Raw genomic sequence first — 26,510 nt, forward strand, 5'->3', positions numbered from 1 at the left:
CCTTCCCGAGAGGCCCCTCACTGCTCGCGTCCGGCCGCAGCCGCCCATGCAGGGAAAGGAGGAGACGCGGCAGTAAGTGCGGGGGGGTCTGCCCTCTGTCTTCCCCACAGGAAAACCTGTTCCTCCGGCAGAGGGAGGGTCAGTGAGACCTGGGCGTTCCCTGCTCTCACCACCGCCCCCCTTCAGTTCCTGTGCTTAAGTGCTCACAGGCTGTAAACAGTTTTAAAACGCACGTTCTTCCAGGCACATGCTGGCCCTTCACATGCACTGTTTGGCCTAAGATTAAGTCATCTTGAATCATGCTCTCTTCCCATTCCACATCTAAATCATCAGCAAATTCTGCAGGCTCCACCTTTAATCTATTCAATGTATCCCCAACCCGCCACTATTCAGTCTTGTCAATGTCAACCTGGCCAGACATCAGCTCTCCTACCTGGTATGGCAGTGGTCTTTGTTGCTCTCCTTTTCGTGCGGCAGCCTCCTCAACACAGCATTAGAAGTGGTCTTTTTACAACTTGAGTTAGAGCAGTTAGTTCTCCACTGCAGAGTAAAAGCCAAGTCGCCTACAATGGCCAGAGGCCTACATCGTGCCTCTTTTCCCTAACCTACACTATCTGCTCTTTACCTTCCTTTAATAGGACTCTGCTCCAAGAACACAGCCTCTTTGCTATCTTCTGCAGTGGTTCTCTCTAAGTACGGGCCCCCAACCGGCGTTAGCATCGCCTGGAACTTATTAGAAATGCAAATGCTTTAGTGCTCTCCCTCACAGACACATAGAATGGAATCAGAAACTCTGGGAGTATAGGGTATAATAATCTGGGCTTTAACAAGACTTCCAGGTATTTCTGATGTACTCTAAATTTTGAGAACTATTGAAGTATTATGTCATTATTACATGAATTACATATATCTGCTTCCAAAGCCTATATTTTAGTGGGTCTCAAACTTTAACACATATGAGATCATCTAGCAAGCTGGTTAAAACAATTTCCTGGATAAATGCCCCAGAGACTGATTTCTAGTTTGAGATGAGGCCTGTGAATCCATATTTCTAACAAAATGACAATTGCTGCTACTGTGGGTCCACACTTTGAGAAGCACCATTTTAACAACAGGTGCTTCTGCTGCAAAGATTTTTAATTACAGATCACTCTGCTGGAATGTTCTTCCATCAGATATCCAATTAGCTCTCTCCCCTTTCTTGTCTTTTTCAGTTTCCACCTTCATAATGCAGCCTCCACCCTATCAGTGCAACCTGCCACCCATACACATGCATTCCATTTCCCAAGGGGTTAAGACGCAAACTATGAAGCTAACTGCAGCCACCACAGCACGAGTTTTATCCCCCGCCAGGGAGTTTTATCCCCCGCCAGGGAGTTTTATCCCCCGCCAGGGAGCAACCCGTATGGCACAGCAGACCTCTGCTGACTGACCCGCTGCTCCCCTCAGCAGTATATTTCAGTCAATCTGCCGGTTCTGTTCCTGACTGTCTCTGGCAGATCCTCTCACTGCCCACACCTCTGGCCTGTACCCCCGTTTTTGTATGCATAAATAAATCTTAAAAAAAAAAATTATGAGATGAGAAAAACCTGGTGCCAGAAGTCTACAATGATAATTATGCTCTTTAATATTTATATCTCTGGAAAGATAATAGAAAAAGTTTTAGAAGTTATTTACACTTTATCAGTAATCAGTTTTACCAAATCCTTTGCCAATAACAATTTTGGCTGGATTGCAAGGAACTACAATCCAATTGATGTTCTTGTGTTTTGGAATGAGGGTTGAGGTGTACCGCTAAAACAGAGTAAAAGACTTAAGGCAGATTCTCCAGAAATATGTATATTATAAAGTCAATCTATTTACCTGCAACAAATAGGATGTGTGTCCAGATGTTGGGCCCAATGATGAATGAAACAGTCTTCTCCTTCATGGAAGAAACAGTCTTCTCCTTCATGGAACTTACTGACTATAAAGAGTATTTGTAGGGATTACCAAAAACAAGTAAACCAAAAAAGTAGATACATGTAGATTGTGGTTATAAATGAAATGAGCAAAGTACTAAAATAGAGATTTCACAGGATATGAAGGGGGTGGGTGTCGGAATCTAGGAAAAACTTCTGAGGAGATGACTTTTAAGTTGAAACCTAAATGACAATAAATCAACTGTGCAGGAAGCTGGGAAGAGCAGTAGAAGCAGAGGGGACTGCGTGCAAATGATCTGGTGTACATTCCCATGTTTGGGAAGTGACTGGCATGTTCCAGGAACTGGAATAAGTGAGGGGAGACCTTGAGTGTGGTAGAAGAGATTAGCTGAAGGAGGATCACACAAAGCCTTAGAGCTATGATAAGGAAAGGGACATTTTACTCTACATGCAATGGAAAGTCATTTGAGAGTTTTACTTGAAAAATGATATGATAAAGTAAATGGACCTGGCTTTGGTTTGAAGTAAGGTAGGGATTATATTTTTGTATGCATTAATAAATAAATCTTCCAAAAAAAAGCTTCTATGTAAAAATGATTCAAATTCATATATTTTATTGTTACCCATACTTTCAACTATGTGAAAATTTAAAATACTACCTTTTATAATGTCCATTACTCCTTACTTAAAAGGAGAAAAAAATTATACAAATTTTCTTTCTAAACATTTCTTAACATTTTAAAACTTCAATAGTTTTCTTTTTTGTGCCAGTGTAGCAAAAAGGTATGAAACTCACTTAACCATTCTGATGTCTGCATAGTGGGCTTTTCTTGAAAAGATAAAAATAACAGTGATCATTTGGTATCTTTTTTAAGTTTGCCAGGTGAGATTTTAAAATTAGTTATCCTTATTCACATGCTTGAATCTAATAGGTAACTGACTTTTTTTTAAGATTTATTTTATTTATGCATACAAGAGCTGGTGTACAGGCCAGAGGTGTGGGGCATAACAGGATTCACCAGAGACAGAGTGGGGAACAGAACAGGCAGATTGGTCAAAGCACACAGCTGAGAGGAGCAGTCGGGGAGACAGAAGAGGTCTGCTGTGCCATGTGGTTGCTCCCTGGCCGGCCGGGGGGGGGGGGGGGGGGGGGGGGGGGGGGGGGGGGATCAAACTAGTACTGCAGAGGCTGCAGAGCTTCATAGTATGCGTCTTAACCCCTTGCGCCACCAGGGAGGCCCCTAATAGGTAACTAACTTTTAAAGAAGATGCTTTAAGATTAGCATGTAACTTAGCCACTTGCATAAATCCTGCAAGCAAGATCTGTAAGCATGATTAAATCTCCTTTTTCTTACTCTAAGCAAATGAGTTTGTACACTGCACCGAGAAACTCTAATGACTACTGACAAACTCTAATCACTACTGACAAAAATCCCTTTATTTCTTGTATGTTTTAGAATGAGAAGATACCCTTCCAAATTTTAATAGTACAAGCACTTTATAACCTTTAATTAAGCCTAAATTGTCTTGACTGATAGTTGAAATATATCTAATTTTTTTTTTCTATAATAAAGACTCACTACCGAAATGCTTTGGGGGATTATTTACTATTTAATTCTGTTTTTCAGACAGTATAAAATAGAAGATGCTGGTATAATGTTTGTAACTGAAAAGAAAGAAGAAAGCAAATATGAGAAAAAACCTGGAAAAAATATACAACATTCAAAACCATGTATTGGGAGAGGACGTGTATGTTACGCTAAATTCATTAACACAAATTCAAGAACACTGAATGAACCAGTTCCCTACATAGATCCCAAAAAAGGGCAAGAAAATCAGGTTGGATGGATGTTCGTTATACACAGATTTAGATTTAGATTCAGAAGTTCTTTTGCAGGACAGTTTGGTCATTGCCTACTTGAAGAATGTGACATAGACTATATAACTTTATAATCCAATGTTAAAAGCAGTAACCTGAAACTATTCTTAGAGGTAATTTTTGCATACTAACAAAATATATGGAATCCAAATTATAGTTTCCTAGATTAGGGTAGATTGTAACTACTCAGTAGTGGTGGGGATTCTGAAGAAATCTCTTCTATAATACTGTATTAGAAATACAGACTAATAAAAAATTTTGCATGATACTCAATAATTCAGCTACTTCCTATAAAATAATTGCTATCATCTATTGAAAGTATTTGAAGTGCTAGGAATGGATTGAATATTCTATATAAATTATATCCTTAAATCTGTACAATAATTATTAGAAGGTATTTTTAGAAATATTTTATAGATGTTAATATAGTCTAGTAAACAAACGTCACTCGTGCTTCTGATCCAGGACTGTTGGCCTAGCCATGCCACACATTTTACGCTGTATCATACTGAATATGTACTATCTTTTTTTGTTGTTTAAGTTGTATTTGTTGAGGTATAACTTACTAGTTTCATATTGCTGCTGTTAAAAATTATCACAAACTTAAGCACTGACTTAAAGCAATTAATATGTATTCTCCTACAGCGCTGGTGCTCTGAAGTCCAAAATCTGACTCAGTGGCCCATTCCTTGGAGGCTCTAAAGGATAATCCATTTCCTTGTTTTTCCAGCTTCCTGAGACTGCTCACATTCCTTGGCTCCAGTCCCTTTCCCTTCAAAGTCAGCAGCACACCACATTCAAATCTCTGACTGACTCCTGCCTTCCTCTTCCAAGGACCTTTTGGTTACATCCAGATAATCTGGGGAAATCTCCCTTTCTCTAAGACCCTTCATTTAATCACAGCTGCAAAGTCCCTTTTGCCATGGAATGTTAGGTATAATTATGTTAGGTATGGCTGTGATTTAACAACTTTTAAATGGAGATTGCTTCCTGTGAGGTCTCTTTGTACTGATACTATCAAATGTTCTTATTAGAACATTTGGGGAAATTAAGGGAGATTCTTTGGAGGAGGTTTCCAAACACCACCAGCACTTTGTGAGATCTTGCCACAGGAATTCTTAGAGTCAAATGTACTGTCATATCAGGTAGTGAATTGTTACAAGGTCAGTTTTAAGGCTATTTTATAATAATTGTTTGGAATTTAAAAGAAGGGACAGACCAACCTTACATTGGGGAAATAAATCAGGCACAGAAATCCAGGTTAATAATGTTCTCTTATTTCTTACAAAAAGTTAATGAATGCCTCTTCTGAACTCTAGTTCAGGGCTGAATTTAAGCCCAACGGTTCACTGAAGCCATCCTTGGAACCAGTAAGAAGCTGGTTTGAGAAAAGAAATGTGAAATATAAAATTTTTGAAAATTAATCCAACTAACTTTCTTTTGCTCCTGGTTTGTAGGTGTTTTGGGAAAAAAATATAAGCAAACCAAGGGGCTGCTTTCTGGGATACTGGGCAACAGAGTAGCAGTACACTCTTTATTAGTGCTGAGAGCTGTCTAAGTCAGACCTTTAGGAAATGGTAAAAGTAAGCTTGAAATGAAGTAAGATCATAATAGGTAAGAGGGGTTGGTAGTGGACATTAGTAAAAGTTACAGAGACCAAAGATACACCACAGAATTAAAGGCATGTTTGATTTGGGAGAAGAGTGAAGGGAATGTTCATATTAAAAATAAAACAACAGAAAAATCTTCAATGTGCTAATTTGCAAGTACCTAAGGAAAAATAAAGAGTGCTCATTTCCTTACTTGTTCTTTTAAGGCAGCAGGTTTCTTTTTAAAGTTTAGCTTGGTTTAAGAAAAAAATAATTGGTTTATAGTAATTCTGGCTTTACAATAAAGAATAAAATAGCCTAAATATTTAAAATAACATATTTATTGTCTTATGTATTTTGCTAAAAGTTATATTTTTAGAACACCAGATTGTTGATTTTACCTATTTACAAGATTTTTAAATTCTTCCTAGGGACATAAGTTGAAGATGCTACAAAAGGAGTTTTAATTCAGTCATTTTCAATGAAAATTAGCTTGTCATATTTTTAAATATTAGTAATTTAAAAGATATACTAAGACAATATTTCCCAAAGTGTATATCTGAGAAATCCTGTGATAAACTTATTTAATTGTGCTTATCTCAGTATTTCCCAAATTTATTTTATTTATTTTATTATTGTATAATACTGTTAATATACTGCAGAATGAGTGTTCTGCAGAGCACAATGTAGGACTAACTTACTGAGGATATTATGAATTGTTTAAAAGAAGGTATTTCTTAGCACTACTTTTGGTACCCACAGCAAGGTAGAGATACAGTGATAATTAGATACACTATAATGCTGGTGTTTGTAGTAGCCTTCATTTTTTAAATCTAATGAGCTCTACTAATAAAAAGTAATTTATTTATGCGGTAGGTGTTGTTAAAAGTCCATATTCCTCTAGGAGTCCCTAAGGTGTGTTTTTATGCTCCATACACGCCCACCAGCACACCAGCCATCCTGCCAGGCTACTGTGGCTACAGCTGTGGAGCTCAGCTTACCACCTCTTGCATTCTTCTAACTGGTTTCTTCAGGATGTCCCACTACTTCTCTCTAAGGATTCTCTCTTAATTTCCCCCCAAATAGAACATAAGTAACGTTTACTAACACATTTCCAAAGATTTCTGCTTAGAGATACAAAAATATAAGACTGCCTCACAGTGGTTTCCATATGTGGCTAAGGATCTATATCTAGCACCACAGAGGTTAAGTTTCATAGGCCAGGTTAGTGGGAATCTGGTCATTAGCAATCTCCAGGCCTTACCCTTTACCAAGACTCAATAACTGTCATCCAGGAGCAGGAAAGGATACTGAACTAGCCTTGGCCAGAAAATGAGAACTTCCTTCTTTCTCTGGATCCAGAGTTTTATCCTGTGTCTCTAGGCAGCTCCAGGCATAATCTGTGAGGTGTGGTCTGACCTCAAAGCCTCGACAAAGCAATCAGACTAGAGGATTTTTCCCACTGACTTGATTCATCATAACTCTGTGTCTACCTCTTACCATCCAGTGTAAATGATGGCACACAGAATAGTAAATTTTTATTCTTAGTTTTCCCCTGCAGTCTGAGGTGAAGCAAAAAACAAGCCTCCATCAGGTCTTTAATCTTACAGTCTCCTAGGAGCAAGTTTTATATATCTAGGAGAAAATGCATGGACCAAAACAGCGTGCACATGTACATGGCATATCCAAGCTCTTACTCTTACAGGAACAAATCAGTCTTCAGGCACAGGGGAGACTCCCCCAAAATAGAAAATATTAAAAAACTTGAATTATAGGATTTAATTCTGCTGAAGTGATGATTCATCCAATTTACAACACTAATCAGAACACTTTCACCAACCATGGAGTCTTAAAATCACCAATCACACTTTAGGGAAAATTGTTCATTATTTCCTTTACATTTATGAAACAGACCATTTTAGTAAAATTATAAATTCCCAAAAAGTCTTCTTGAAATATGAACTGATATCTCTGCTTTAAGGATAGCTTCTGATAATACTCTTGGTTTTTTTTTTTTTAATTTTTGCATAGAAGAACTGGGGTGTAGGCCAGAGGTGTGCAGGGGTTGGTCGGGAGGTGAGAGGATTCACCAGAGACACAGTGGGGAGCAGAAAAGACAGATTTACTGAAATACACTGCTGAGGGGAGCAGCGGGCAAGTCAGGAGGGGTTTGCTGTGCCATATGTGTAGTTAGCTCCCCTGCCAGGTACTGAACTCAGGTCATAGTGATAGCTGTGATAGCGCTGAGACTTAACCCCTAGGCCACCAGGGAGGACCTATACTCTTGTTTAAGAAAAAATTGAAGTCAGGGATTTTCTAATGGTTTGCATATTCCAGACTAACATTTCCAGTAATCTGGGCATTAGCAAAATAAGTTTCTGATCCACAAATGATGTTGTAAAATATATGCCTTAAAACCTTACCATAGAAGATATTTCTCAGGATGCTTAAAGCCTTCTTATTTTTACTTTTTAAATTTAATTTATTTATTTTTTATATAATTGTTCCTTTTTAAACAACATTTGCTTCCCCCCACCCCCTCAGGTGTAGTCCCCATAGAGTTTCCTTCACCAGTGCACCCATGCACCATCACCTCAGTCCCCTGTGCTCTTCCCGCCCTCCCTCTGATTCCTCCCCCTCCTCCTCCCCTGCAGTATGTCTCTGATTTATAATTGTCAGTTTTTGCTTTGTTGTGTTTTGTCAAAAAAAAAAAAAAAAAAAGCAACAACAAATGTTGGTGAGAATGTGGTGAAAAGGAACTCTCCTACATTTCTGGTGGGAGCGCAAACTGCTCCAGCCACTATGGAAAGCTGTCTGGAGGTTCCTCAGTCTATTAAAAATGGAGCTACCATATGACCCAGCAATTCCACTCCTAGGGATCTACCCAAAGGACACAAAAACATTGACCTGTACACCTATGTTTATTGCAGCACTGTTTACAATAGGTAAAACCTGGAAACTACCCAAATGCCCCAAAATAGATGACTGGATCAAGAAGATGGGCATATATACACAATCGAGTATTATTCAGCAATCAAAAAAGATAAACTCATGCTATTCACAGCAATGTGGATGGAGCCTGAAGGAATTATGCTCAGTGAAATAAGCCAGAAGGAAAAAGAAAAATATTGGATGGTTTCACTTATAGCAGGAATATAGGGAAACCAAATAAGACATCAGTGTAAAAAAATAACAGTACAAAACACAACAAAGCAAAAACAATTATTTTTACTTTTGAAATAAATGTGCATATCTGGCTGTGCATTCCATAGCAGATTTGAAAGGCCACGTAGCACAGAAATGAGCTGTGCACACAAATAAATAGTGGGGGCTGGGCTTGTGGCAACTTGGGGAGTTTACTGAATCTCTCAGCATTTCTTTCATCTGTTCACTGGGTTTAACTAATAAAATTTTGGTGGGTGTAAGCGTGAAGAGACCTATAATTCTTAGACTTAGGAGCATAATAAACATTTCAAAAATGAAGTGGAGTGGAAAAGAGCTGCAAAAAGACTGCACTCTGACAACAGCAAATGTGACTATTTTGAACCAGTTTGAAGACACCATCTGCTTAGTGATCTGTGCTAGAATTCCTAGGATCTCTATCATAGTCTTAATTTTCACAATTCACCTTAACCCACTCTGACAAATAAGGCATGAGCCTCTACTCTCCGCTCAACTTCCCTTGTTCTTAAATTTCTTTGCTCTCTGTAAACTTTCATTCCCCTTGTTCCAATTTGTCATTGGTTGGCACTCTGTTGAAAGTTGCAAAGTGAGGTCTGACTCTTCAGCTGTCAGGGCTTAGTTCCCTCTTTGGTACATATCCATCCAATTTTTTCCCCTCAGAAATCCCTAATTTTGCTACTTTTGTCATATTTCCTGAATTTCTTCTAAACTTCTTGACAATATCCTCACAAGTTGACTCCCTTTATTTTTTTTTATTTGCTAATGTGTACCTCTTTTCTATGCCCATCTTTTTTAGAAATTAAGTTCATTTGAGAGCTGACTCCCTATGTGCCCACATCGGTTTCCATAGGTTTCTTTTAATGCCTTTTATTTTTTCATATCAAAGTAGCTTCAATGACATTGTAAGAATATTATTTATTATAATCCTACTTCTTGGAAATTCATATTCAACCCTTTGAATCATATTTTTAAAGTCTTTGACTACAGAATCATAGTTGATCTTTAAAAAGTGAATCTTTTTCCTAAAGCATAAGGCAGGTAGGTGTTTGATTATGCTCAGGGTCACTTTCATTTCCTAATAATCATTTCCAAGAACTCCAAGGTGTCACGGTTGCTTTCTCCCAAGGTTCCCTCTCTTCTACCTGATCAACCAGATTGAAAAAAAAAATTGGTCAGAATTAAGTAAGTTTCCCTCACTGTTTTCTGAACTTGTAAGAGATCAAATTGTTATAAGTGCTAATGAAGAACCTATCTGTTCTCCTTTTCCTGTGTACATATGTTGAGGTTTACTATCAAAAAATCAGTGACATTGCAAATAGTACCTCTTAGAACAAAATTTTACAAATTGAGTCATTAGTGAAATAAAAATCAATGTGGGTTGCAACCAACTTTGTACTATTAAATTGAGAGATGCAATAAAATGGAAAAATAGCTGAGTGTACTGCAGAGTAAGAGTAACTTTTCTGAAACTTGTGTGCATTCTGTGTACTCTTGATAACATAAAATGTATTTCCTGATGGGGGTCACAGACTAAAAACTTTGAAAACCACCATCTTAGATTATAATACATTATTTGTATTGCCATAAGACAAAGTATAGAACATAATTTTTAGACTAAAACATGTTTTATATATGCATTTACATGCATTTTATAATCCATGCAATTTTATAATAAAATTATAAAACATGGAAAAATAAATTTCTTTTTACTATCCCACCTGTTAACAGAAGGTAGTTTAAGAATTTAGTACTGGCTCTTCAGCTAAAAATACATGATTCATTTTAGATACCTCTTAAGAAATTCAGTCTTTATGAAAATATATTTACTCTGAACTCTATTTTAGTGCTAGAATAGACAGTAACTTGCTGAATTGAATTACTGACCATTCTAGACATCAAGCAGCAAATGAAAATGTCCTGCAATACCTAATTGTCTGTTTTCAATTCTTTTCCCATAAAGGGTGACTGGTGGTCACATGGTAAAGAACTGAAACTTCCCTTCCAGCCACCTTACGACACTAAGAGCACCCAGAGGAGTGACTTCCAAAAACCAACATGTCCATTGGTTTTGCCAGTCAGACACAGCAAGTTGCAAAAACCCTCTTGTGGAATAGGTAAGGTTAGCAGTGGAAAAAGCTTTTCCATTGTCAGGTTACTGCTAGTAAATTAAGATGTATTAGTTGTGCTGGAAACTCCTGAGAAAGTTACTTCTCTACAGGAGATGAAAACATATATATAGCAAGTATGACCCTTGACAAGATTGTACTTTATCTCTTCCTAGTGGGCAACTTATCCCCAAACACTTTTAATATAACAATAAAATCATATTGCTCATTGATAACACTAGTCTCCAAGTAAGAAACTTAGTGGTATTCTGCTCATCATTGTTGCAAAAATTTTTAAATTATAACTATTAAACTTGTAGGCAATACTATATGGGAATAATTCTTTTTTTTTTTTTAAGATTGATTTATTTATACAAGCACTGGGTACAGTCAGAAGCGTGGGAGGGTGAGAGACTTCACCGGAGCCAGAGCAGGGAGCAGAACAGGCAGAAGGACCGAGGTACACTGCTGAGGGGAGCAGCGGGCGCAGCAGGATAGGTCTGTCGCGCCATGTGGGACCCTCGCCGGCGGCCGGCCGGAGATCCAACACCAGCAGCTTCGCAGCCCAGCGCTCAATGGCTGCCCCACCAGGGAGGCCTGGGAATAATTCTTAAAGTGTACTCTGAAGGACGCTAGTTTTTTATGATGCTTATAGATACTGCTCAAAAAAGTGGAAAGTGGTCAAATAAGTTTTACAAAATTTGAATATAAAGTTAAACAGATATTCTTAAAACCCTTAAAACAGAACTCTTAAAACCCTTATTCTAAGCATATGCATAAGGAATTTCCAAGAAGAGGTATAAAGAATGCCATGTTTCCCCCACTTACCACTTCCCTCTTTCTTGAGACATCATCTCACATGGTATTTAGGAAATAATGTTACATAGACTATTAAACATTTTCAAATCTACTGCCATTATTATTCTTTCACATTTATGCAAGTTGTACCTGTATCTTAACTCCCATCTTAGTTATCTCTACCACTTGAGTACAATTTAGCAATTGTACTTAAAGAACAGCATTCAAGTCAAAACAAAACTTTTACTGAGTACCCAATCTGACACTCATACCTAAAAAAACTTCATAAGCTAAATTCAAAGAATTTTTTGAGTAGGATAGTAGATAACAAAAGATTACTTTTAGAGGTCAGTAGTCCTCTAATTTTTAGCCTTTTGACTTCTGTGAGATGGCCAGTTCAGTTAAGGATACAAAGAGCAGCTGGAGTGAAGGTCAGGACATTAGAAAATGGTCATATTCAGCATGATTTCCACCTTAGGGGTGGTGGCTAATAGGAAGGCTCTTAGATAACCTGTAACAGTGGTCTTTGGTTTAAAAAAATAATAAAGTTTTCACTTCTAATTGAGGGTGGTAAACTGAGCACAACGTCTAAATCTTCTGCTTCCCAAGGCCCTATTAAATGATAGCAAAGCAACTGACCTACAATGATGAAGAGAAGAACTTTCTGGAATGTGGGAAAGAATGCAAACCTATTAGTGAATAGAGGTCAAAGATGTAATAGCCTAGACTATACAGGGGATGCAACAATAAAGAGCAATCTCCCTAACAGAATCCCAAAGTAGCTATAGGCCCAGTCAGCAGGCCTAGAAGGCAGAAATAAAGGGGAGGTGGGGAGAGAACCACATAATTACTTAAATTTTTGTATGTTAGGTAATTGCTACCATCGTGAGCAGTCACTGCCTTATCCCCTGGTAAGTTTGATGTCAACCACAGGAGCTATTTCAGTTATCCAAGCTGTTCTTCTATTCTTAATTCATCTTTGATTGGCAAACAATCAAAGATTAGAATTATGCCAAATTACTTTTAAAGGTTTGTAGGATAGTATGAAGGACATATCATAAAAGAGAATAAAACAACAATAACCAAAATAAACTAGAAAATGTTAGCTAATAAAAGCAACACAGAGAATCAATCTGGAATGTCTGACGTTTTTGGAGCTCCAAAGTAGAAAATAAGGTGATAGAATTATTAACACATAACATTTATTGAGCACATACAATATGCTAGGCATTTTATGGAACTTTCTAAATATTCATTCAATTCAATTTTACCAATGCTATGGAACAGAATATTATTGAATATTTTACTCTAATTTTTCACATAAGAAAACTAACACAGAGTTTAAATCACTTGTCAAAGCATTGTAATTATAATTAGTACTTTATATAATGTCTAGAATAAGAAGTTAGTTTCCCAATGTTAAAGGGAGGCATGAAAAGGCTCTGCCTAGTGCTTCTAAGTTTGAGTGGGGAAAAGAAAAACATCATTATAAAGAGAAAATTCTGTAAGTTTCTATAAAAAATAAAAATAAGTCATCAACTAAGGAATAAGAGTCAATATGTAATCTAACAGCACTGATGCAAGAGTACAATGTTAGTCTTATGTCTAAGTTAATGTCTTCAAAGTTCCCAGGAAAATAATTTTTAACCTAGAAAAGACCTATTTGACACAGATACTAGACCCATTTTTTTTTTCAAGTGGCACTTGTCACTGGATCCACTGAGAAAGAAATGCAGTTCTAGCATATTTGACTCTTAAGTGAACAAAACTCGTATCATTATATTATAAATGCTATATAGTCATTTTTGACTTTTAGCATCAATCTATAGACAAAATATGGAAAATTTAAATATGGTTACCAAAGAGTGTTAGGTTATCAGTCTTAATAAGAAAAGAAAATATAGTTGACAGAGATGGGAAATAGAAGAGATAGGTGGTAATGCCATTATTTGAATATGAATGCTCAAGAGGAAATACTACCCAAGTAGATGAAACAGGAAATAGAAGTTTAAAGTTGATGTCAAAGTAACTAACATACAATATGAACCAACTTATCTCTCCAGCCCTCACCTCACCAATGAGCTTCAAGCTTACAGATCCAGTGTATCTTCTTGGACAGCTAATATTATTTCAAATTTAACATTCTAAAATAAAATGTTTCATTTTCCCCACCAACCTTCACCCCCTCAAAGAATACTACTTCTCTCCTCCAGGTGCTTAAGTTTCTGTGACATAGAAGTCATTCCAAAACGCCCAATCATCTATATTCTGCCCATCAACAAATTTTGACAGTTCTATCTCCAAAATATATCCCAAATCTTACTAGTAAAAGTAGCCACCATTATCTTTCATAATATTTCCACACCATTGTTAAAAAGATCTCTTAAAACACAAATGGTATCACTCTCCTTTTAGTCTTCTCACTGTTTGTAGAATCACTTTCAAATTCCTCGTCATAGTTAAGTGACTCTTTGATCTACTGCATCTACCTACTTTATCTCTTATTGCTCATGATATTTCAGTATGGGGATCTAGAGATGGGGCCCGTTATTCAGACCAAGGATGTAGAGAATGCTTTCTGAAAATCATGGTAGTTTCCCAACTGATTTATGCCTGTTGCTACTATTTCTATAACTCAAACACATACTTACTAAACTGAATACAAAAAGAAAACTGTTGTTTCTATAAAATTTTCAAAGTTGAATGCTTTGGAAAGACTTCTAAAGGCCAGTTGCTAACTTTTAAAATGCTGGAACTTTTAATAAAATGAGGTGTGGTCAAAATAAGGCAAAAGAGGAGCTGTTGTGAATTCTTTTTTTTTAATCTTAAATGATTCTGCATTCATTTTGCTTTAGCTATGTATAAGTTTTCATTCTTTTAACAGAAATTAGAAAGGATGCACTAAGCGTGTAAACTGGGCAACTTCTACATTTGCATTTTGATGCAATTTGGTGAATGAGCTAGTTAAAATATTAAGACATGATATATCTGATTTTCTATGTTTCTTTGCTTTAATGGATTTATTTGAGCCACTAACCAGTCAGTTCTGAGTCTTTCCTCGTGAAGGGCAGTTGCTTCTACTCTGGTTCAGTAAGGGAAGCGATGAAGCTAAGACCAAAGAGACAGGCTTTGTAGATCTGTTCTATTGAGCTATTGAGTTTTTCCAGACAGAATTCTCCAAAGATCTACCTTAAATGGGGAAAGAGAAAGTCTTGGAGGCCTTCAAGCACTCCTCTGTCTGTGACTTTACCGAGGACCACATCCCAGGCAGCCTGCCTCAGAGGTGTCTGATGCCTCCAATTCCTGGAACTTGCTGGAATGCTGTAGCACGAATTCATGGGATTTTTACCCCCAAATCCCTCTCCCCAAGCCCCACAGCGCTCAGTTTCCATTTTTCTATACTCTTCTCAAGTCAGTTGTCACCTTCCAGCTTTCCAGCTTCCAAATTTATTCATACCTTCACTCCTTGTTTTAAAAGGACTTAAGCCCTTCTCATTTCTTTACTATTATTGTAGTGGGTTTTGGGGAGAGAATAGGGGGAAATTCACATGTTGAACAAGAAATCACAGAAATCTCGCCACCGTCATCACTTACTCCCTTTGGAATGTATTATTCATTCAGCCCTTAGAGCTGTCTGAGTCCATTACTTAAATTTAATCACTTTGTTTTACTCAATTTATGACGTGTAAATAATAATTCCTACTTTGCAGAATTGTTAAAAGAAACAAAACAACATGTAAAGTGCCTACCACAGTGCTTGGTACTTACTGGACAACAAATGATTGTTTCTGTTAACAATTGCATTGAACTCAGGTGGTGAGTTGAAATTATTATAGCTTTGGAAAGCTAGTGTTGGGTTATCATTCTTTTAGTGGTATTTCTCATTGCCAAGTTCATTATTATATCCCAGGTCCTTGTATAATGCCCAATCTCAACAAATGTTTATTGATGTTTAATAATTACATATTATTCAACACATCAGTTAATTTCAAATCATAATGCAGCTTGATTTAACACATATACCATAATATAGACTTAAATTTATTCATATTTTAGATGGTGTTTGGTAACTAGATGAAATGATTAAAAAAGAAAATATTTTAATGTGATATTTTTAAAGTAGAATATAGTTTGTATATGTGTGTGTATGCATATAGATACAGCAAATGGTTTTATCAACAAGCATTAATACAAATAAAAATCCATCTCATAGTTATTCTGTTCCATCAGCACACTAATTATGCCTGGTCTTAGGCATTCCACCAATGTCATCTTGTACTGAAAATGAAAGTGTCCTTTATGTCTTGTACTACCACACAGTTTCCTGGCTGCCATCCACAGTCAGCTCAACAAATGGTTATGCTCCATCATATCTGATTCCCTGTAAAGAATTTTGGTTTTATACAATAAAACCTTATAAATTGGAGAGTCTAATCTAATTTGTGAGGGTGATGTTTTATATCTAAATGAAATTTTTGCCTATTATCAACTGCTTGATATTTTAATGTTGTTTTGAATTGCAAATTCACATACAGTGGTTAAAAAAAATATATATATATATATACTTAAGTTTGTGGGCTTCTTTTGCCCATTGTTATTGTGCAACATGATTTTTTTTATATAGCTACATTAATTTTTTTCACTATAACTTGAAAATCTGTAGTATTAATTTCCATTAATAATCTCTATAAGATCAAAATTAATGCTATTAGAAGAATGGGGTTCCCAATAGAACATTACTAATGACTGTTTTTTAAGTAAGTTAAGGAAATTGAGTAAGTTAATCAATGTGAGGAGCAAATTGTGTGTTTGAATAAATCCTGGCTTTGTTGATAAAATAAAAATGGCTCAAAACCAACTTGTTTGGTGTATCCTGTTTAGAAAATTCCTACTTTAATTAGATCAAGTTTCCAAGAAACAGAGAGTGAATTTCAAACATTCTTCATTGTGCCTTATTTTTTGTAAGCCTCATCTAACAAAGCTTCTTTTAAGTAATTACTTTGGGTTCAATTTGAATCAAGAAGAAAAGCCACTAAGAACTTGAGCATCTTTGATGTCATCACAGTTAGATTTTCTTTGCTATTGTGAACTTTAAAAATCTCATGTATTTATATAGAACATGATAGTTATGTCTAATTTTAATAAATACAATGTCTGAGTAAGGAATTTCCATCTATGGTAGCTCAGATTACTTCTTTATTAGTCCCTATGAAGAAACTTTTTTGTTATTATTTTTGAGATTCTGAGAGATTCTAGATAACTATTTAAAAGTTTTTTAAATCAAGTTTTCACCTGTGGGGTGTGCATTCAGTGTTTGTGAAGTGTTTTCCTGCCCTTATATCACAAAAATATGCTCCTACATTTTCTTCTCTTGATCTTCTAATTTTACCATCCATAATTACATCTTTAATCCTAGAGGCCATCATTATATGTAGTGTTAAGAGGGAACCCATCCATTTTTATCCATGGAATGAAATTTTCTGGATAACATCTACTCAACAGTTTACTATTTCCTTATTAACTTGTGGGACCTCCTTAATTATATGATACAGTTCCCTTTATAAATGGGTCTGTGTCTGAACTCTCTGTAATATTCCCTAGGTTAATTTTTAGTCATTGGATCATCACTTTAGTTGCCTTAATTCACATCTTTGCTCTTCCTTATCAGAGTTGACCTTTCTATTTATGGTCATGTATTTTTCCATTTAAATTTTGGAATTTATTAATGTAGCTAGAATTTTGATTGGCCATGTTAACATTATAGATTAATTTAAGAAAAAAATTTACCTTTATAGTAGCATACTATCTCACTTTATCTAGCACTATAGAAAGTATATTCAGTTCTACTTTTTATGTCTTTAAAAGAGTTTAAAATTCTTTTTGTGGAACTTTTTCTGAATTCGTTGTCAATGCCTGGGAACAAAATACTGTATAGTTTTTTGTTCCTATAGAGAATTTATCATATTTTTCCTCTTATTTTTCTAGTAGGTTATCATTATAGAAAAATGCTTTTGCTTCTTATACACTTACCTGCTTACCTTGGCATACTGTAATTCTCATAATTCATTGGTTTTACCATTCAAGCCATTCTATTACTTACAAATAATGATTATCTTTCTCTTCTTTGCAATCATTATATAATTTTTTCCTTTTTTTAAATAGTATTCACGAGAATCTCCATTAATATAGCAAAGAAAATTTTAGTTACAAATTGTTATAGGTGTAATGCTCATTTTTCTGTTTTTTAGTCTTTGCCTTTTTAAGGAAATAAAAAATGGCTGTTTTCTCCTACATATCCTAAGCACTCTCCTTTATTTATTTCTATTTTCGAATTTTTTCTCTAGGAATTTTTAGACATCTGTTTTATGGAGAAATATTTTGAAGCCTTCTTTGCATCCTGTTTCTTACTTTGGCTTCATAGTGGATAAACAGACAAAGCAAAGTAATTTTAAAAATTGCAAACATTAGGCCTCCCCCGTGGTGTAGCAGGTTCAGTGCTGCGCTGTGAAGCTGTCTGCAGCCTCTGCAGCACCGGTTCAATTCCCAGCCAGCCAGGGAGATTCCCACATGGCATGGCAGACCTCTCCTGTCACGCCCTGCTGCTCCTCTCAGCAGTGTCTTCGGTCCGTCTGCCTGTCCAGCTCCCTGCTTTGACTCTGGTGAATCCTCTCACCCTCCCTCGCCTCTGGCCTGTACCCCAGCTCTTGTATAAAAATAAATAAATCTTTTTAAAAAATAAATAAAAATAAAAATTGCAAACATTGATAACCAAAATAAGGTTTCTAAGGTTAAGGGGGAGGGAAAGTGAAAGGGTCAAAGGGATAGTGAGTGGGACGAAAATAACTCTAAGTTTCAAGTTCTTTCTCCTTTTACATTTTTAAATATTAATTAGTATTGTGTCCAATGTTGTTATTGTGAAATCTGATATAAACCTCTTTTTACTTCTTTGCAGGTAATTTACTTATCCTCCTCAAAAAGATTTAAAGCTTTTCTTTGTCTCAAATGACCTTAAATGTATCTAGAAAGTATTTTAAATGTGATTTTTTACCTCATTTGCTCTTCAGGAGAGAGAAAAGTGAGGCAAGTGAGAGGTCTAGGGTACAAATTTTGAGGCAGTTACTCCCTGGGCCATGCAAGTATCTCCATAAATTTTGCATCCCCAAGTCTCATTTGCTCATCTACTCTGACCTGCTTGGTGATCTGTGCATTCTTCAATCTGAAGTCTGATCTTTCTTTAATTCTTAGATATTTATCATTTTATCTTCAAATATTTCCTTCCCTCCATTTACTCTTCTAGGTCTCCTGAATTTTAGTGTTGATATTCTACCTCTTAACTTTTCTTTTATATTTTAATTTCTTTATCCTTTCTGCTGACTTCCGGGAGAACTTCTCCTTCTGATTTTCTAGTTTGTGAATTTTTTCACTTGTCTTTTTAATTTAAACTATTACATTGTTACATTTCTGATATTTTTTTCATGATTCTTTTTATGACTTCTTATTCCTGCTTCCATATTAATAACACTTTCTGTATCTTTGAGAAACTCAGTATGCTCAAATTTTTTTGTGTACTGTTTCTGATTTGTTTCACATAGTTTTAAAACTATTTTTAAATTTTGTTATCTTTCTTTTACAGTGTCTGTTAGTTTATCATAAGTCATGTTTCCCTAAGAGAAATCAGCAGCCCTTAGAGACAAAGGCTAAAGACCAGGTCTTGGTTGCGTGTCTCCCAGTGAATTTAAGGAAAGAAAATGAGGGTCAGGCTGGAGAGCATCAGGTCCTGTGACTCTCCCCACCTACGCCAGTTCTCTAGTCAGAATTCCACCCTAACCCTCTTTAAACTCTTAAAAAGAGACATGGAGAGAAGACCATTTCTTGATATTTTTAATCCATCAGCACTGACTGTTGCTGAGGGAATGGTAGAGGAGGAAATGCCCAAGGGGACAGCTTGTATCTGTTTTCATTAGCTCCTTATTCTAGAGGGAATTCTCTGTGCTGTTATGGAGTTACTAAGTTTACAATAGATGGCTAGGCACTTACTGCCAGTTTCTGTGGCCCTGAGACAGGCAGTGGCCTTTCTAAGGCAATGTTGGGGAATGTCAAGAGCAGAAATCGTCCACAACCTACCTTCTTGGATGCATTTGACCATCCTAGCCTCCAGCCTATGTGCCATCAATCATTCATACCAGTTCACCAAAATCTTTGGGTTTCTCATAGTATTTTTGATAGTGTGTCAGTTTCATATTTCTCTCTTCCATGATTTCCTCCTTTGTCAACAATGAGCTGACCCCTTGCTTACCTTGAAGAGACTCTCTAATTTGACTCCAGCATCCAAGGGTCTTTATAAATATTGTCTTTCATCCTCACAATTCTGAAAACAAATTATAGAGGCGAGGAAATTGTATCTCAATAAAGTGATTAACTTCAATGAGTTAATAACAGAATCAATGAAGTTAAGTGACTTGTCCAAAGTCTAAAAAATTTCATAGAGCTGGAATTTGAAAACATGCTCATGATTTGGATACTCCATTAACCCCACCTGATTTGTAACTAAATTTAGAGCTGTTCCCTTTTACCCAAGACTGTATCACACTGTGTTTCCAAAAAAAAAAATATTCTATGAGTTGGAGACTGTGGCAGTCACCGCCAAAATTAGTCTTTCCCAATTGGTAGAAAAAAAATATGTTTTGGATAGAATTTCTTCAATGTCATAGTAGTTGCCCATAAACTTTTATTAAATCTGTGATAACTGGGCCTCCCCGGTGGCGCAGCGGTTGAGCGCTGGGTTGCGAAACTGCCCGCGGCCTCTGCGGCGCCGGTTCGATCCCCGGCTGCTCCCCGGCCACCAGAGGAGGGTCCCACATGGCGCGCAGACCTCTCCTGCCGCCCGCTGCTCCCCTCAGCAGTATACTTCGGTCCTTCTGCCTGCTCTGCTCCCCGCTCTGGCTCTGGTGAATTCTCTCACCCTCCTGCACTTCTGACTGTACCCAGTGCATGTATAAACAAAAACAAAACAAACAAATAAACAAATAAATAAATAAAACATGCCTCTATTAAAAAAAAAAAAAAAAAATCTGTGATAACTGCTATTTTTGTGTGCTAGCAAATCCTAAGACATAATGATTAAGTAGAAAAGGAGTCTTGAATAAGTAATCTCATAGAAATCAAGAAACTTGTCAATTAAAATTTTTTTCCTGTAAGCTAGGAAAAGATCGCCACTTCATATCATGTAATATAAAAATATTTGAATATTCATTATTCCAACTAGTAAAATTAGTTTATATCAATGTTTGAATAATGAATTCATGAATATTTAATAATGTGTACTTGCTAACATATTTTCTTTTTAAATATCCCCTAATTTTAAAGGTAAGGCTTTTGAAAATTTAAATGTAATTTTATTTTTTAATAGTCAATACATGTATATGGTATACAATTCAAGTGGTACAAAAGAATATACAGTGAGAGTGAATCCACTTCTATCTTCCAGTCACCTATCCCCTTGTGCATAATATCGTAAATGTGGTAGGTGGGCATAACTGCCTGTATACATTTTTTTTTTCATAAAAGGGAGAAATTTCTTATTTTCTCTTTGACTGAGTTTGCCTCACTAAATTGGGAGTTACTCCTTATATTACTTTTGGGTGCTGAAAGTAAAAATAAAATGAGTTTTAAAAATTATTAAAAATGCTAATTTTTTTTTTTTAAGATTTATTTATGCATACAAGAACTGGGGTACAAGGCTAGAGGTGTGGGGGAGTGAGAGGATTCACCAGAGACAGAGTGGGGAGCAGAACAGGCAGACTGACTGAAATACACTGCTGAGAGGAGCAGCAGACAAGACAGGAGAGGTCTGCTGTGCCATGTGGGTTGCACCCTGGCAGGCCGGGGATCAAACTTAGTGCTGCAGAGGCTGCGGATTGCTTTATAGTGCAGTGCTTAACCCCTTGCACCACCAGGGAGGCCCAAAAATGCTAAACATTTTAAAGATAATTTAAAAGTAACTTTTTTAAAGATTTATTTATTTTATTTATACAAGAAATGGGGTACAGGCCAGAGGTGCGGGAGGGTGAGAGAATTCACCAGAGCCAGAGTGGGGAGCAGAACAGGCAGACTGATGAAGTACACTGCTGAGGGGAGCAGCGGGCGGCAGGAGAGGTCTGCGCGCCATGTGGGACCCTCGCCCGGTGGCCGGGGATCGAACCGGCGCTGCAGAGGCTGCGGGCAGCTTCGCAACCCAGCACTCAACCGCTGCGCCACCGGGGAGGCCCAAAAGTAATTTTTTAAAGAGTTTAAAACTTGCAAATTTTCAGAACTTCTACCTTTGGTAATTATGTATTCAGCAACAACTGTGGCCATGCTGGAATCTTCCATTTCATTCTTTTATTGCTAGTTCTTATACTTTCCCTAGACTTTGTTTTTCATCTGTGCACGTAGCATAGCTAACAGTACAATTGTAAAGCCATTATTGCATTAATATTAAATTTTTTCATTACTGGGCCTCCCCTCCTGATGCAGGTGGTTGAGCGCCATGCTGTGAGGCTGGCCACAGGCTCTGCAGTGCCGGTTCGATCCTGGCCAGCTGCCAAGGGTCCCACATGGTGCGGCAGACCTCTCCTGTCTCACCAGCTGCTCCCCTCAGCAGTGTTTTTCGTCGGTCTGCCTGTTCTGTTCCCCGCTCTGTCTCTGGTGAATTCTCTCACCCTCCCGTGCATCTGGCCTGTACCCCGATTCTTATATAAAATAAATAAATCTTTAAAAAAATAAAATAAAAATAATTTTTTTAATTACTATTAATTCCCTATGTGGGGTTAATTAGGCTGCTTGGGTTAATTAGGTTGCTTGGAGAGACAATGATGGATCTATTATATTTATTATTTAGGTATGCATAAATAACCCTGTATACTTAAAAGAACTTAGTTGGATTAACATTTTTGATAAAACCTGAACATTATAAATACTGATATATTTACACATACAAATATAATTTTTGATCTGATGTCACAAAATCTTTTTTTCTTAGTTCCGCTTGCCTCTCCTGATGCATCAGCAGAACTTCAAAAGAATTTTATCGAGCGCATCTCTTTTACACATCACTATGATGCCAGGAAAACACCCAATGAGCCCATAAAGGGAAAGGTGAGATAGGATAGTGTGGGTTATTTAATACTTTAGGATGGGATAAATTGATAATAGAACTTTAAGGGTTTTATATAAGTAGTAATTTTCCTAAAAACTATTTAATCAAACTAACACGGTTATTATGTGGATAAAATCTTAACTAAATGTCATAGTCAAAACGAAGGAAATATGTCATAATTTTGGACCACAGTCTTTGAAATTTGATTTAAATTATTAAAAATCATTCATTATCAAAGCAGTTTGGTAAACTTTTTTTTTCCAGTAGTTCACATTTTTTTAAAAGATTGATATGGCAGTAAATAATGTTATGCCTTCTTTTTTTTAATAAATTTTATTTTTATATTCCCCATACAATTGTAACCCCCTTATTTTGACCCCAATCCCTCACCTCCCTGCCCCCCAACCCCCATAGAGTGTCTCTGTTTCATAGTTGTTTGTTGATTTTGATTTTCACTTTCTTATAGTTATTCATTTTCCTGGTCTCTTATTTAAGTTTTCTAGATTCCTGCTATGAGTGAGACCATCCGGTATTTTTCTTTTTCTTTCTGGCTTATTTTGCTGAGCATGATCCCTTCCAGCTCTGTCCATGTTGCTGCAAATTGCATGTGTTTATCTTTTTGAATGCTGAGTAATATTCCATGGTGTATATGTACCACATCTTCTTGATCCAGTCATCTATTTTTGGGCATTTGGGTTGTTTCCAAAGCTTAGCTATTGTAAATAGTGCTGCTATAAACATAGCGGTGCAGGTGCTCTTTGGAATTGATGTTTCTGTGTCCTTTGGGTAAATACCTAGGAGTGGAATTGCTGGATCATATGGAAGCTCTATCTTTAGTAGGTCAAGAAATCTCCACACAGCTCTCCATAGTGGTTGGACCAGTTTGCACTCCCACCAACAGTGCAGGAGAGTTCCTTTTTCTCCACATCCTCGCCAACATTTGTTGTTGCTAGTTTTTTTAATATGTGCCATTCTCACTGGTGTAAGATGGTATCTCATGGTAGTTTTGATTTACATTTCTCTGATTACAAGTGATGTTGAACATTTTTTCATATGCCTGTTGGCCATTTGCATTTCCTAAACTTTTTGATGTGTGTAAGTGTGTGTGTGGGTATGGGTGTGTGTGTCTTTGTGTTGGGGAAGACACATATAAAGTTTATTGTAAAAGTCAAACAAATGTAATAATTGCTGGATTTTTTTCCACCCACAAATGTTTGTTTTCATATTTCACTGTAACTAAGCCGTTTGTTGGAACTAGTAGATACTTAGCATAAATCCTTAGGACTATGAACTGTAGTTTCTGTTGTATCCACAGCAACCTACAGGCAAAGAAAAGACAATTGATATGAATAGTTACACATAATCCAAATGATGGAAAAATTGAGAACAGGAGATAATGAGGTGTTTCTTTGATTTTCTGCCCTTCCCTTCCTGTTCATTTCCTGATATGCCTTATATTATATTTTGTTCAAAAGTTTCACCAAGAACCTGTCTGCTGCTGTCTTCATTTCTGGACTAAGGTGATAGGCAATGTTGAGGTGGAGAAAGAAGTGCCCACCTCCCCAGGACTTAAGTTAATACATGAACCAGGTTCACAGCTGCATCTTCCAGCAACTTACATGCCCTGGTTAATGTCAACTTTGTTTTCCTTTTCAGCGACAAGGAATTTTTATACAGACAGAGATAAAACCAGGGAGTAGACCAACAGTTCCTAAAGGACCAGAGGTATTACTGAATGCTCCAGGGTCACGCTCATCAGAACAGGCCAAAAAAACAGAGAAAGGAAACGCAGCGGAAAGTAAAATGATATCACCCCAACTCTGCCAACAGAATTCCCAAGAACTGATAGAGACTAAAACTCACTTATCAGAAACAGATGTCAAAGAGGCCACTAAGGCATGCCCCCGGAGTCCTGAGAGAAGGGAGAAGATAGCAGAAGTCTTTCAAACCACCGCAGAGGATGCTCTGCTCACCAGGCACCGTCCTTTAAATCCACCAGTGAAAAGTCAGGATAAATCAGGGTAAATTAACTTTTTCAGATAAAAAAACATGATCCGGGCCTCCCCTGGTGGCGCAGCAGTTGAGCACTGGGCTGCGAGGCTGCCCACAGCCTCTGCAGCGCCGGTTCATTCCCCGGCCGCCGGCGAGGGTCCCACAAAAATAAATAAATAAATAAATAAAAAACATGATTCCTGGAATATAGGGATATATGGAACTCTAAGAATTGTCATATAAACCCTCACACTTGCTTTTTCTGTTACCATTAACATCAGAACTAACAATTTAAATAAATAGAAAAATAAAAATAAAATATTCCAAAATTTTAAGAGTGGTCTCCAACAAGTGATGGGTTATGAGACATGTTTATAAACGAAACAACTCTGTTTTTCATCAAAAATTGAATGTGATTAATATCTTAATTCTGATAATTTGTTTGACTGTGATGCCTCATTTTCTTAGCATTGTACATTTTTCTCATATTTTTGTGATTCTTGGTTATATACTCTACTTTGACTATGAGATTTTCAGATCCCTAGCAGTATCAGCTGTGTCCATGTCTTACAGTCTAACTGCCGTGGGATAGGGATATGTAGGCAGACAGGGTAAAGGATGACTTGTCTGATGGATTCTCTGCTTCTCATGGAGTTCCATAGCTACTTAGACACTGCCCTGGTTTTCCAGCTCCAGCATTTGATTCAATTAGTATCACAGGTGCCCAGCGCTCAACACAAACGAACAGGGAGGGGATGACTGACTTGCATATGCAGTTTCCCAATTCAAATTGCTGAATGTCCCCAGGGCCCTTCCACTGCTTAAAATCCACTGACTCTAAGTTTGTAGTTCTATTAGACCTTCCTTCTCACCAGTCAGATCTACATATGCTGGCAATTGTTCTGTCTGGTTTTGTTTCTCCAAACATCTGTTCTCTGGTAATATTCATTAAAAATGTACTTATTCTGATAGTTTCCCTATTTTTCAATACTACTAACCTATATTTTACTATCCATTTTTATATGCTTGTATTTTATGAGATGTAGTAAGCAATAAGCAGTAGTTGTGTATGATCAGCCTACCATTTAAGTCAACCTCAAATTTACTTTTAAGAAAATCATCGCTAACTTAGTGCTTCTATCATAAGTAAATAACAAATTCTCCATACCTTTCCTACAGGTCACTAACAAATGTCAATGAGAACTGATACAATCCTTCTGTCTTAGAGAATATGTTTTAGTGAGAGATGGGAAGTTTGGGGCCAATAGGCTAGGTTGGTGGTTCTTGATGTTTTCAAATACAAAGATTTTTTTCTGCATTAAAAAAAAAGTTTATGGGGCCTCCCCGGTGGCGCAGCGGTTGAGCGCTGGGTTGCGAAGCTGCCCACAACCTCTGCAGTGCTGGTTCGATCCCCGGCTGCTCCCCGGCCACTGGAGGAGGGTCCCACATGGCGCGCAGACCTCTCCTGCCGCCTGCTGCTCCCCTCAGCAGTGTACTTCGGTCCTTCTGCCTGCTCTGCTCCCCACTCTGGCTCTGGTGAATTCTCTCGCCCTCCCGTGCCTCTGACTGTACCCAGTGCTTGTATAAACAAAACAAACAAACAAACAAATAAATAAAACATGCCTCTAAAAAAAAAAAAATGTTTATGGTTCCTCACAAAATAGTAGTTGAACTATCAGCAGCCATTGCTTTGGAAAACACCTAATAACAAAATGCAATGATAATATCCAGGTTCAATTCCCATTTTTTTAAATTAAGTTTATTTTCTTACCTCATTGTTAATTTTGGGACAGTATTTGATTTCTCCACTCAGGTGTTGTTCCCGTAGTTCTCCCACCACCATAGCCCGTGATCCATCACCACAGTCCCTGTGCTCTCCCCTCCCCTGTTTTGACCCCTCTTCTC

At 37.0% G+C, this 26,510-nt stretch overlaps 1 protein-coding gene across 2 annotated transcripts; it reads left to right on the plus strand.

Annotated features, from left to right (window-relative positions):
* Nucleotides 1-24,965, plus strand: CUNH2orf73 (chromosome unknown C2orf73 homolog). 2 transcript variants are annotated; one of them, XM_037527410.2, is made up of 5 exons: nucleotides 1-72; nucleotides 3,551-3,761; nucleotides 10,534-10,687; nucleotides 22,497-22,612; nucleotides 24,270-24,965. In XM_037527410.2, the coding sequence occupies exons 1-5, from the start codon at nucleotides 47-49 to the stop codon at nucleotides 24,636-24,638; spliced, it is 876 nt and encodes a 291-aa protein (XP_037383307.1). In that variant the 5' UTR covers nucleotides 1-46; the 3' UTR covers nucleotides 24,639-24,965. The 2 variants fall into 2 exon arrangements, with proteins under 2 accessions (XP_037383307.1, XP_037383308.1); XM_037527411.2 differs by having other exon boundaries at nucleotides 3,551-3,671.
* Nucleotides 24,966-26,510: the final 1,545 nt, after the last annotated feature.

The sequence above is a fragment of the Talpa occidentalis genome, unplaced genomic scaffold (assembly GCF_014898055.3).
Source record: "Talpa occidentalis isolate TD23 unplaced genomic scaffold, MPIMG_talOcc4v2.1 talOcc4.5, whole genome shotgun sequence".
In the NCBI taxonomy this organism is placed as follows: domain Eukaryota; kingdom Metazoa; phylum Chordata; class Mammalia; order Eulipotyphla; family Talpidae; genus Talpa; species Talpa occidentalis.